The 14,868-nt window shown below is 36.8% G+C and overlaps 1 protein-coding gene across 1 annotated transcript in view; it reads right to left on the bottom strand.

Moving 5' to 3' along the window:
- The window catches only part of ATP7A (ATPase copper transporting alpha), a 148,849-nt gene that overhangs the window by 79,398 nt on the left and 54,583 nt on the right, over positions 1-14,868 (bottom strand). Inside the window, exons 3-4 of the mRNA XM_030887582.2 lie at positions 4,834-5,323; positions 3,321-4,046 (exon numbers count right to left, since the gene is read on the bottom strand). Coding sequence (XP_030743442.2) covers positions 3,321-4,046; positions 4,834-5,323 — 1,216 coding nt within the window. The remainder of the gene's footprint in view (positions 1-3,320; positions 4,047-4,833; positions 5,324-14,868) is intronic.

Below are 14,868 nucleotides of genomic sequence, written 5' to 3' on the forward strand. Positions count from 1 at the left end.
AAGGCAGCCGCACACTGGTCCGATGATCACAGAGCGAGAGACAAGAAAGGCAAGGCTCACCAAGCCATCCATCTCTCCGCCCCTCAGTCAATCCCACCTGCGTTTATCAGCCAGGCTGGCACAATAAACTGTCTCAGCATGCGTTCCCATATTTATTGTAGCACAGTGCAAAATAGCAAGAAACCAGAAGCAGCCTAAATGCCCAACAGTAGAAGGGCTAAACAAACTATGGTACATATTCACAATAGAATGCATCCCAAAGAAACAGTGATAAAGCACGAAACACTGCATGGAATGGAAGGACCTGGAAAGCATTATGCTGAGTGCGGTTAGTCATCACAAAGGGACAGATACGGTATGAGCCTACTACTATAAAGAAAAATACCAAATAAATAAATTTTAGAGACCAATTCCCAAACAAAGGGGAACCGTACCTCATCCGTCTTATATACACAGCTTAAGAACCACCTGGAAAGAGGAGACCTCGCATCAGCTGGGCTAACTCCTTCAAGGGGTGGGAAATGGGCGACGATTACCCACTTGAGCCATATGGGACTACTGCATGTGGCAATTGGCTTTCGGTTTGTGCATAATTGTATTCACCATTTCTCTTATGTAGCCAGAGGAGGTCGGATGTGACTTTCACACTCTTTGTGCAGAGGTTGAGTTTTTTTTTTCATTGTTAAAGATTCTGAATATGTCGCATTCATCATTCCTGAGGCTTTTTTATAGTATTTGACTTGGATTCTCTGAAGTCCCTGGGTGGTACAAATAGTTAATAGCTCAGGGACTGAGAAATTGGTGATTTGAATCTACACACCTGTGCCTCAGAAGAAAGGACTGGCAATCTACTTTTTTTAAGTGATTGAAAACTCTTATGATCCATTTAAATTTGTTCTACATTTTAATATTTTCTACTTTCTTTTCTATTGAGGTTTTTATTTCTTTTACTTTGTTGTTCTTGTTAGTTTTTGTTTTTTTGAGTTTTTAAAAATGTTTTTCCGTATATGAAATCCAGGATTGGTAAATCTGTAGAGACAGTAACTGGATAAATGGCTCCTTGGGGAGAACCACAAATGGCAGGGAAGACTAGAGAGAAATGGAGAACTAGTAATGATGAGCACAATGAGGGAGAAAATGTTCTAAAACTGATTGTGGTCATTATTATACAACTCTTCCTCATGTAATTGAACTATTGAATTGTATGATATGTGAATTAGAGCCCAATAAAACTGTTGGGGAAAGAAGGAAACACATATTATACACAAAGAGAAAACCGGACTAAAAATCAAAGGATGGGGGAAAATATATCAAGGTAATGCCAATCAAAAAGGTGCAGGAACAACAATATTAATTTCTGATAAAACAGACTTTGAGGCAAAATCCAACATAAGAGACAAAGAAAGATATTATAAAATGATTAAGGATCAATTAAATAAGAGGGCGTAATAATAATACCTGTACACCCAAATGAAAAGTCTCAAAATATATCAAACACTAACAGAATTGAAGAGAGAAACAGAAGACTACAACAATAATAGGAGATCTTAATATATCGTTTTCCATGAAGGACAGACTAACTAGAAAGAAACTCAACAAAAACATAGACGAGCAAAGTAACACAACCAATCAATTTGACCTCATAGACATACACAGAACACTTCACCCAACAGAACAATATGCATTTTTTCCAGTTCACATGGAACACTCTCCAGAAGAGATTATATGTTACGTCACAAAATAAGCCTCAATAAATTTTAAAGCCTCATAATATAGCATCTTTTTAGAGCCCTTTTAATCAACAGTAAGATGATTAAAAGGGAAAAAAATCAAATGCTTCGAAAGATAACCACTGTTAAAATTTTGGTTCAAATCCTGACAGGAATTTTGTTCATTCATATACATAAATAATATATCCAATGTATATATTTATATTCTCGTTTTTAAATTGTTTATTATATCGTACATACAGCTTTTTAAAAAATCAACATACTGTATCTCTAACACATTCAAATGGGATTGTTGTTCTTTGTTTGATTGGGTTTTATTTTAGTTATAATTAATGTATCATACCATTCAATAATTCAATCATATCAAGAGGTATTGTACAATCATCTCCACAATCAACTTGTGAACCTTTTCTTCCTTCTTTTACTCACTGATGTTGACTCCCCATTTCCTCCACCCTCCCCTTGTGGGTCCCCATGCAATCCTCAATCCAACTATGGGTATCTAATTCCACTTATCCCAGGTTCCCTATACAGACAAATATACAAGCAAGGACCCAGCAACAATCGCCATATAGAACAAGAAAGACCTCAATCTGTGAGACAGCAGAGAATATTAACAATTTAGAGTAAATTCACATTAGGTCCAGAGGGAGATCAAATTAAAAAGTGTTACAATCCAGTCTAAGTACAGCTGCTAAAATCCACTTTACAGTGCTTTTTGTCTGATATACGAATATTAACATCCAAGCCTATGGGCATTGAGGATTCACTGGAGGATTTACTCAATCCCCATAGGGACCCTGCTAATGCATTTGGAGCTACCACTATCATCCATAGCTTTCCCCAAACCAAGTATTCAGAATTTGGGCACTGGTCCCATTCCTTCCTCCAGGTTTGGATCTTGCAATCCTTGGCTCACACAGGCTGCTGTGCTTCTTCCATGTGGACTTCGCTGATTCCTCATTTAGAGAGCTAATTGTTCTGAGACAAGCCTTTAAAACCCAAGACACTTTTTCATGATAGCAAGGCACCTGATTTCTTCACTATACTTTACTATGGCACCCATGTGTTCAGTGATCGCCTCATGAGGGCAAGTATTAGGCAGGGCCCAATGGCATTGTTGTTGTTAGTTGTTGTCAATTCCAAGACAGGGCAACCCCTTGGGTGCAGAGTAGAACCACTCCAGAGAGGTTTCACAGTTGTGACCTTTGGGACGCAGATGACCAGGTCTCTCTTCTGAGGAGCCTCTGGATGGGATCAAGCTACCAACCTGTTAGCAAGCCATGATGGCTGAACTATTTGTACAACCCAGAGACTGCTGCCAGTCTTTAATTATATTGTAATGCTACAGTTTTCGTAATATTTCATCATAGGTATGTACCATCACTTATTGCTTCTAGCTAATGATGAATAATCATGCAGATTTTGTATCCTTATGTATTTTTGTATACATTTCTATATCTATAGGGCTCATTCCTAAAAAGCAAAACTAGCGTACCTATGACTGATTCATTCTCCATGGTGAAAGTCAACAGAATCCACAAATTAGAAATAAATGTTAGAGGAATCAAAGAAAACAGTAATAATTACCTGACAAGGTAGCATCAAATCCCGTGTTTTCTATGGCTTCCCTCAAGGTTTCTGGAGAAATTAGTAGAGGATCATACTCAACAATTCCATTACTATTTATAAGTGAAACTCGTATGGATTTTACACCTGCCTTTTTAGATATGACCCCTTCAATAGACTGCACGCAAGAATTACAAGTCATGCCACCAATGTTTATCACAGTTTCTTGAGTCAGAGGCTGGGTAACTATGTTCAAAGGCATTTTTTGATGAGATGAGTTGAAAAGAGAATTTTGAGTATTCTCAACTTCACTTGTAATACTAACACTATATTGCCCCGGTGATATTGCCTCAATTGCCTTTCTCAGAGTTTCAAGAGTGACTAAGTTTGCATTGTACTTTATAACGGCAGACCTATTCTCTAAAGAAACTGCTATGCTACTTATAAATTGGAGTGTAGATAGAGTACTTTCAATATTTGACACACATGATTGACAGTGCATGCCATCTATAATAAAAGTGGCTGTTGAATCATTGGTATGTGATGGACTCCCCTGCTGTGATTCTTCCGAGGATTTGATAGGTGTGTTCTTCAGACGTTCCACATCAATCGTTCCCAATGTAAGGTACTTAGGCTGTTTTTTGATGACTGCTGGAAAGCCCACAACTTCAATCTGCTTTTTTATTTCCTCTGCTGTGATAAGATGAGGGTGATAAACAATAGTAGCTTCTTGATTGTCCAAGGAAACTAGTGAAAAAAAGAAAAATGCTCATTCGAATCAGTTATTCCTGGGTCACTTAAGAAAACATTCTGGACACCAAAACAAAACTACAGAAATTGTTTCCCTCTCACACTTGCCATCATCCTTTATTAAAATAATTTTGTTCCAGTCAGAAAATATTACTGATATATCGAAAAAAATCAAACCCATTGTGGTCAAATGGATCCCAGATCCCAGTGACCTATAGCACAGAGTAGAAGTGCCCACAGGGGTCCTGAGACTATAAATCTTTACCTAAGCAGACTGCCACACCTTTCTACCATAGAACAACTAGTGAATTTGAACCACCCTCCTTTTGGTTATCAACTGAGTGTTTAACCACTGTGCTACCATGGCTACTTTTGTTATCGACATAGAATGAAGAAAAATAAACGATGCAAGGGAGCACCATAAAGTGCATGGAAAATAGACTTAAAAGATAATGATCATTTCCCACACACTTTCTGAAGCTCCCTCATAAGATCACTGTAGCTATGGTCTCCAAGTCTGTACTCGTCTGAGTAGAAATACAGAAATAACTAAGACCCCAAACATGTTGCATTAATAAACTTGAACTCCACAAACCATAATCACAATAGTCTTTTCTGCTAAACTTCCGTGTGACACTGGCTTAACCTTTCATTATAATCATTACGTTTACTTTACTTCAAACTTCAGTTAAGCAGTAAGCATTCTAGTCCCATCAATCTAAAACCCAGGCTTAAGAAAAAAGCAAAAAGTTAATGCAAAACAAAAATCAATAAAATATATTACCTTTAATTCGCTGAACACCTTGTAGTTTCCCAATTTTTCCTTCAATGGTGCTAGTGCATGAGTGGCAGGTCATCCCTTCCACCTTCATTTTCAGCATGATTTCACCTGCTGGAGCCATACTGTTATCTTCACAAGTTCCTGGCTTTTTCTCCAGAGTTCCATTATCTAGACTGATACCTGGAACCAGTTCTATTATCTGATTGGCATTCACTATCGAAGGGATTATTGTCACCACTGCAGTTCTCTGCTGAGGAGAAATTTTAATGCCTGTCACACCCTTGGTCTTGAGCAATGTGCTTTGGATCTGGTCCCATGGAGGAGCAAATGAAGTATTAACAGTCAGAAACACAGTATCAGTTAAAACAGGGAAGGGGTTAAGACTGTGGAGAGAGGCATCGAAGCCCATGTCATCAATAGCTTCTTGTAGGGTCTTTGGAGTCTGTACTTTACAGTCATAAATAATCGCTGCATTTTTTTCTTCCAGGGAAACCTTTGGAAAAGAATTTTCAGAAATCAGATTAGTTAAATTATAACACAGGACTTAAAAATTATCAATCTTCGTACCACATTTAAAAAGGATGAAATAAAGAGCTCAAGCTAATAAGGGTCTCTATTACACTTTCATCTTTACTCCTTTCTTTAGAAAAGAAACACATATCATCTTATTTAATTATAAGAATAGTAAAGTTATATTTAGGCATATGTGACACTGGTGCTAGTTAAGTATCTGAAACAGGTTCACAGACAAACACATTCTTGAATTTCACAAGAGTATAAACTCTTTTTTTTAAAAAACATTTTATTAGGGGCTCATACAACTGTTATCGCAATCCATACACACATCAATTGTGTAAAGCGCATTTGTACATCATTCTCAAAACATTTGCTCTCCACTTAAACCCCCGACATTAGGTCCTCACTTTTCCCCTCCCTCCCCGCTCCCCCCTCCCTTATGAGCCCTTGATAGTTTATAAATTGGTATTTTGTCATATCTTGCCCTGTCCGACGTCTCCATTCACCCACTTTTCGGTTGTCTGTCCCCCAGGGAGGAGGTCACATATAGTTCCTTGTAATCGGTTCCCTCTTTCCTACCCATTCTCCCTTTAATTACTCTAACACTTCAACCTCCACTAATTCAAATAATTACATTGGAAATAGGATCAACTGTAAAAAATAAAGGTGATATAAAGGTTAATCAAAATAACTCTATTGGAAGAAAAGGTATAAACATGATACATTATGAGTAATGGCAGTATTCATTGGATTTTGTAGTATATACTTTGATTTTTAGCAATAAACCAATATACAGGGTAAGTCAAAAAGTATTGAACTAGGGCTCTAATTTGTACATGTATGGGTTTATTCTAAACAATACATGTTTAAATGTGTCTTTGTGATCAGCAAATGGTTGCAGGCAAATTATCTGTCATACACTTGGCTTCATCTTGTTAGGGTGTCTTCAAGAAACAAATCCAATCAAAACAGTGGCTTTTGAGAGAATCTCGTGGGAAGTTAAATTCAAGGCAAAGAGGTTAGCTCAGAAGGTTATGGTAACTGTTTGGTGGGGGGGGGTGATAGATTTTCTCAAAAGACACAAGACAATCACAGAACCTTATTAGAAGCAAGTTTTAAGACAACGGGAAATGGCATCGGGAAGAAAAGGTCAGGAAAGATGTACGAGAATTTGTTTCTATGAAGGAACGGTACGTACTCATTCTTCATGGCTGGCTGTACAAATTTTTTTCAATTAAAAGCTTTACCTCCTCTACCCAACAGCCCTAAACTTGCCCATTTGAATTTCTTTCTGTTCCCCAAACTAAAATACATTTAAACTGAACATGATTTGAGACCCTTGAGGATGCCCAAACTGCCATTTTAACATAGTGTAAATCAACAAGTGCAGAATTCTTCAGAGAAGGGTTAGTGATATGGAAACACTGACCTCAAAAATGTATACGACTATATAAGGGATCTGTCAAGAATCCATAGTTTCATATCTTTATATTTTGCTTAATAAAAGGTTTCTATGATCTTATAGCACGATTTATTACTTGCCTTTGTATTCACCACAATAAAAATGCAAATAAGTACTACAGAATAGGAAATTTCATTCAAAATTGCCTACAATAAGGTTGCTATGAGTTGGAATCAATAGTTACATAATTAAATCTTCCACTTACTTTAATGAAAATATCTTTTAACTTTTAATCTTGCACCACTAAAGTCGATGATTTCCTGATTCCGAAAATTGCTTTACATAATTCAAACACTCATACTAAAAGCCAAAACAGAAAATGGATCAATGTTTTACCCAGCGGTTAAGGGCTGAAGGAAGAGTAACAATAAGGATGCAGACTGAAGTTTTAGGGGTGATGAGACTACTCTGTATCCTGATTATAGTGATGTCGAAACAAATCTATACATGTGCTAAAATGCTCAAAGCCAATGTGGACGGTGGTTGGCATACTGGGCAGGCTATATACTGAACATGTGCATCATCATAGAATTTTCTATTGAACAGTGCTGCTCTAGGCACCTTTACAGTTGTTAGAGTGCTGTTAACTTGGCTTCAACTCATAGCAACCCTGTGTACACGAGAATGAAACACTGCTCGTCCTACACCATCCTTCTCATTATTGTTATGTATAAGTCAATTGTTGTTACAGTACTGATCCATCTCATCAAGGGTCTTCTTCTTTTTCATGGCTCTTCTACATTATCAAGCATGATGTCCTTTTCCAGGGATGAGTTTCTCCTAATAACATGACCAAAGTATATGAAACGAGATCTCCCCATCTTTGTTTCTAAGGAGCATTCCGGCTGTAGTTCTTTCAAGAAAGCTTTATTTGTTTTCCTGACACCCATATCTTCCATGTTTCCATCATGAAGATGCATAATGAGCAGGGCCATGTCATAAGAACTAATTGTGGGTCCCAAATCCATTCCTATATATGTCTTATATATGCCTATGATTCACCAGAGATATCTTTGTTTTTTATATTAGATAGCATTATCAATCATCTCCTCTCCCTGGAGCAGAGGGTCCTTCTGTTTAGTGTAGTTGATTTAGCCCATGGTAATGTATTTAAAGCACAGTTGGAAAAGGAGATTAAACAAGTATAGGCTGGCAACAAATCGCAATACAGTATCACTATCAGAGTAATCCTGTCCACATGTCTCTTCTGACATCTACTTTGAGCTTCATTTCCTTTCTTGTCTTCTTTATGAACTTTTATTTTCTTCATATATGATGCACTTTTTTAACTTGCAACTTTTAGTTATTGTGTTAAGCAGATACATGACCAGATGGAATCTCATTATAAAGAGTCAAAATCGTCGGACAGGGCAAGATATGACAAAATAACAATTTATAAACTATCAAGGGCTCATGAGGGAGTGGGGAGCGGGGAGGGAGGGGAAAAATGAGGACCTAATGTGGGGGTTTTAGAGGGGGAGAAAATGGTTTTGAGAATGGTGTACAAATGCGCTTTACACAATTGATGTGTGTGTGGATTGCGGTAACAGTTGTATGAGCCCCTAATAAAATGTTTAAAAAATAATAATAAATCTGGTACGCAAGATTCTGAAAAAATAAATAAATAAAGAGTCAAAATGTAGATATCACCCTTTTTGAACAAATATGGGTTCTTGATCGATCTAAATTAATGTAGGCCAGGCCAGCCACTTCCCCTGCCCCTCCAGGTCATTCTGAGACAAATCAGTTACTGTAGTATGCATCTCTCATATACAAAACCAAACTCACTGCCATTGAATCAATGTTGACTCGCAGTCACCCTATGGGATATGGTAAGACTGCCTGTCAGTTTGCAAAACTCTGCTTATAGATGCAGAAAGCCCCACCTTTCTCCCATGGATCAGGCTGGTGGTTTCGAACTGTGGACCTTGAGGATTACAGCCTAATGCAAACCACTAAACTACCAGGGCTCCTCTCTCAATATAAAGATATGTATAATGTTACTGTAAAGCTACAATTATCATGCCAAAACAGGAATTATCAACACTTCCTTAATATCTTCAACATTCATTCCTTGATAAAATTTCCTGTACTGTCTCCTAAATACTGTTTTCTTCAACTCAGGAGGCCTACAGTCTCAGGCATTAGAGTTGATTGATGTGCCTGTTAAACAAAACCAAAAACCCACTGCCAACTAGTCGATTCCAACTCATATCGACACTACATACGATAGAGTAGACCTGCTCCTTAGAGTTTCTGAAACTACCAGGTTTGTCTTTTGAAAAACCATTTTTTTCTGGTATTGTTATTCCCATTCCTGTTCCTGGATTCCATGTGTCGTGAGCTCTTGTCTCTTATCTGTACCTGTGCACATGCTCTGGTCTAGTCCAAAGTGAGAGGTAGCACTGGGGTCAAGATTGTGGGGGGTGAGGAAGCCTCAAGGAACCATAGGAATATTGTGTGTTTTTTCGGTGTTCTACTGTGCCCTGGTTGACTCGTCCCCTCCCTGTGACCCCTGGCTCAATAGAAAGTAAACGTCTAGAAAAGAATGATGGCAACATATGCACAAATACACTTGATACAATTTATGTATGGATTGTTATGAGTTGTAAGAGCCCCCAACAAAACTATATTTTAATAAAAATATTCTTAATTGTAAATTTGGTGAGAGTTCACATTTCAGATAATCAATTTTGTAATCAACAATTTAAACTACTTATCAAAATCCACCATAGCTACCCCCATATATTCTATGATTCCTCTTCTCCTTTCTGTAGAAGATACTACCTACCCCTTAAGCAAAGTTAACATCTGTAGCTTATTCTTTCATCTTCCCTCCCTTACCCACTGTCCTTGGTAACCATCAAAGTCTGTTTCCTTAGGTATGAAAATCTTTGTCTTGAGGTTTTTTTGTTATAAGAGTGGTCTCGTTCAATATTTGTCCCCATGGGATTGACTATTATTAGTCCTGCATAATGTTCTATAGGCCCATCCATGCCATGAGGTGCTTCATTGTTTCATCATTATTCTTAAGCAATACATAGTATTCCATGTGTGTATTTATCAAAAGTTTCTTTATCTGTTCTTCTACTGATGAGCAGTTAGGTTGTTTCCGTCTTCTTGCTATTGTGAACAGTGCTGAAATGAACATGAGTGTGCATATGTCTGTCCGTGTTATGGCTCTGAATTCTTTAGAGTATATACCAAGCAAAGGAATTGCTGAGTCATATGGGATTTCTAGTCCCATAGAAATAGCACCATAATGCTTGACACAGTGGTTGAAAATTTTCACACTGCCACCAGTGGTAACTGAATGTTTCAAATTTCTCCACAGCACCTACAGAAGACAGTGGAAGTCCAAAATCCATTTTCAGGGGCCACACATGGATTAAGCCACAAGGAAATCCCTTCAGATCATAGTTGAGGGATGTGAAGAGCCCTGTTATCAGACAGAGGGCACTATAAAGCGATTATGGCAGATGTAGGTAAGTTAAAATGAAATATCTTATCACTTGATCTCCATTTGACCCACTTTAAAGCTGTTTCAGTTTAAAAGGAGAAATACATGTGGATTAAGCCCCTGATGAATCCCCTCTGACCAGGGCCCAAGGATGTGAACAGCCTTGCGATCAGTCAGAGTGCATTGGAGAGTAGATTGTTGCAGATGCAGTTAGGTTAAAACTTAGTATCCTATCATCTGATTTCCCTTATGACCTGTTTAAATTTGTTCTAGCTTTCTTTTTGATTGGTGCTTTTTCTGTTTGTTGTTGTTAGCTTTGGGTTTTGGTTTTTAATGTTTTTCTGTATATGAAATGCAGGATAGGTAAATCTACAGAGACAGTTACTGAATTCTTGGAAAATCCTGGGGGTTTGGCAGGGGAGGTTTGTGGGAAATGGGGAGTTAATAACGATGAGCACAAGTATGAAGAAAATATTCCAAAACTGATTGTGGTCGTGATTGTGCAACTCTTCCTGATGTGGTTGAACTATTGAATTGTATGTGAATTATATGCTTAAAAGGTTTTAGAAACTACACTATACAACCTATTCATTGTAAAAATTAAATACAAAGTATACAAAATATATGAAGAAAGTAGTGCAAGTCACTCTTTCTATACGTCTTTCAATGGTAGATTTTTTTATCTTGGTTTTTTTTTAATCTTTCTTTAATCCTTGGGACACAGTTCAACTAAATCAGAAATATAAGCATCTTTTAAAAATCATTTTTACATACTTCTGAATGGGCTATTATTATCTAGGAATTTATAGTAATCATAAAGCCTATATTACTTGGATTCAGGGTTGGTGAGAAAGCATCAGTTTGGGAACAAGTCAGTAGAATGCCCAATGTACTATTTATTATTCATCTGAGAAAAAAAGTTCATTCAAAATTCCAACCTCACTGCCATCAAGTTGATTCTGACTCATAACGACCCTATAGGACCGAATAGAAGTGCCCCAGTGGGTTTCTAAAGCTGTAAATCTTTACAAGAATAGAAAGTCTCATCTTTCTCACAAGAAATGGCTAATGGTTTAGAACCACTGGCCTGGTGGTTAGTGACCTAACAAGTAACTCACTATATAACCAGACCTCCTCAGAAAAAATCAGGCTGCAAAAATAAAGCCCACTGATAAAGGAACTAGTTAGACTATGATATAGCCATACAGTTGAATACTAGGCCAGAATGAAAAGTTTAGAATAAACTCTATGTACTGATATGGAAACACTATCAAAGATATACTTGTTAAGTGAAAAAATGTAGAATGATTTTTACATTATACTTCCATTTGTATAAAAAGGGCACATATACGAAAGTCAAAAATTATATTATAAAATCCTAGAAAACTTTATTAAACAAAAATATCAGAATATTAAACTATTGTTTCTTCAGCTATCCTTTATCTAGACCTACACACTTCTGAGGGCAGTCCTTTCATCTCTCTAACCTTTCCCCAAAGAGTTCTGCGCACTTACACTACGTCTTGATTTACACCACATCCAAACAGCATGTTAGCATCTTCAAAGGGATTGCAAATAAGGATAAAAAACAAAATGTGGCCCCCAATTTTAAAAAAATAAAAAGAATGATGAGGAGCTGATACCAAGGGCTCAAGTGGAAAGCAAATATTTTGAGAATGATGATGGCAACAAATGTACAAACGTGCTTGACACGATCGATGTATTTATGGATTGTGATGAGTTGTATGAGACCCCCCCCCCAATAAAATGATTTAAAAAAGAAAAAAATGTGTATAAATTGTTAGGTGGAAACTGACTTTTTTCAAAATTTAAAAAACTCAGACAAAATATCTTTTTTGAATCATATCATTATAAATGAGGGAGAGTGCAGATTGTGAACCCAAAGCCCATCTGTAGGTATCGGGCCATCCCCTTACAGAAGGATCGAGGCGAGGAGACGAGCCAATCAGGGTGCAGTGTAGCAACAATTAAACATACAATGTTCCTCTAATTCTTAAATGCTTCCTGCCCCCCACTATCATGATCCCAATTCTACCTTACAAATCTGGCTAGACCAGAGGATGTACACTGGTACAGATAGGAACTGGAAACACAGGGAATCCAGGACAGATGATCCCTTCAGGACCAGTGGTAAGAGTGGTGATTCCGGAGGGTGGAGGGAAGGTGGGGTGGAGAGGAGGAACTGATTACAAGGATCTACATATAACCTCCTCCCTGGGGGATGGACAACAGAAAAGTGGGTGGAGGGAGGGAGACGTCAGACAGTGTAAGACAAGACAAAATAATAATTTATAAATTATCAAGGGTTCATGAGGGAGAGGGTTGCAGGGAGGGAGGGGAACAAAATGAGGAGCTGATATCAAAGAGCTGAGCAAATGTTTTGAGAATGATGAGGGCAACGGGTGTACAAATGTGCTTTATACAATGGATGGATGTATGGATTGTGATAAGAGTTGCATGAACCCCCAATAAAATGATTTTTAAAAAACACCTTTTTTGGGAGAATGGGTAGGAAAGAGGGAACCGATTACAAGGAACTATATGTGACCTCCTCCCTGGGGGACAGACAACCGAAAAGTGGGTGAAGGGAGACGTCAGACAGGGCAAGATATGACAAAATACCAATTTATAAACTATCAAGGGCTCATGAGGGAGGGGGAAGCGGGGAGGGAGGGGAAAAATGAGGACCTAAGGTCGGGGGTTTAAGTGGAGAGAAAATGTTTTGAGAATGATGTACAAATGCGCTTTACACAATCGATGTGTGTATGGATTGCGATAACAGTTGTATGAGCCCCTAATAAAATGTTTTTTAAAAAACACCTTTTTTATAAAATAATATCAAATTAAAACAACTGTGAAATCTTATTTTATACAAAAATTAGTTATGAAACTTTCAAGTTATTAAGCTAAGCCCAAAACCTATAGGCGTCAGGAAGATACATCTGTTCTTGAACTAATTATAACCAATTAAATTGATTCAGTGTTTCTGAAATACAAAATAATATCGCATTGAAGCAATCATAAATATGTTGGAATAATAGAGTTTTCCAGAAGTAACAATGTTTAATTTTTTTAAAAAGAAGATATATGGGGAGGAGAGAAAAGGGAGCTGATATAAAGGGTCCAAATAGAAAGTAGATGTTTAGAAAATGACGATGGCAACATATGTACAAATATGCTTCATACAATTGATGTATGGATTGTTATAAGAGCTGTAAGAGCCCCCCCCAATAAAATGATCTTTAAAAAAGAAAAAAACAAGGTATATATGTCATACACAAGAGGTTTTCAAAAATTTCATGGAAAAAGGAAATTAAAAGATAATAAAATTTCTAAATTACATATAATGCTTATTTGTGATTGTAAAATAATGGGAGCAAGGTGTTTATAACAACATAGACATATAAGTCACTTACATCATATCAAAAGGAAATATTCTAGTGGTTTATTAAAGCTAATAAATATAAAGATGACAAGCAACAGAATTTTTTTAAGTGTGAAGGTGCAAGATCAGGGCTATAGGGAAATTTTCATAGGACAATCCTTCTACCCTTAAAAATTAAGCAAGTGCATTGTGGTATAAAAAAATTCTTCAAAAGATGGAATGGAAATAGTAAACATAGGGAAGAAGTTAGATAAATTATGTCACATTGTGACAATTAAAATCAATGATGTGAAACAAAATGTGTAAGAATTTTTTAATGGAAAACTGATTTGCTCTGTAAACCTTCACCCAATTTGTGATAAAAAGGTAGAAAACAATCCACCATTTAACTTTCCTAACCTTTTTCTTTACACTGCAATTTTAAATGTTCTTAAAATTTCTTCTGAACAAACCTCCACTATCTTCCTGTGTCCTTTAACTTTAAGAAACCCCATCAAGATTTCTCCTTTAGAATACTCAAAAACTGTTTTATGACCTTCTGAGCGGACCTTTCTGCCTTGAATTTAACTGGTCCAGCAGACCCCCTGGGAAGGACCTCATTTTAAGGCAACTTACCAAGACTAAGACAAGTACTCAGAGAACTTGCCCTGGAGCCATCTACTGACCAGAGAGTCATATTTGAAAACACAGTATTTGGACTAAAACCATGGGAAAATGAACTGTTACTTAGTAGCTATACTTTTAAAAATTACCTCTATAAATATAAATAATAATATTCACAGTCTACCCCTGCAAAGATACATACAAAATTGATAACTTTCCTTTAGGGGGGAGATTTTACCATGTGTAACAAAAATCTAGTTATTTTTAAGGGGGCATAGAATGTACTTATTATTACAGAGAATGAATTTAGGAACTGTTAGCATGTAGGAAGTCATTTTTCTTTTTTTCCTTTAAATTTTTTAATTAATTTATTTTAAAAAATCATTTTATTGGGGTTTCAAACAACTCTGATCACAATCCACACATCAATTGAATCAGGCATGTTTGCACATATGTTGCCTTCATTCTTTTCTTGACATTTACTTTCTTTTTTTTTTAATTATATATTTTTTTATTTTATTTTTTTAAACATTTTATTAGGGGCTCATACAACTGTTATCGCAAGCCATACACACATCAATTGTGTAAAGC

This window comes from Echinops telfairi, unplaced genomic scaffold, assembly GCF_000313985.2.
Source record: "Echinops telfairi isolate 266 unplaced genomic scaffold, ASM31398v2 ScPeMD7_7418;HRSCAF=8456, whole genome shotgun sequence".
In the NCBI taxonomy this organism is placed as follows: Eukaryota; Metazoa; Chordata; class Mammalia; order Afrosoricida; family Tenrecidae; genus Echinops; species Echinops telfairi.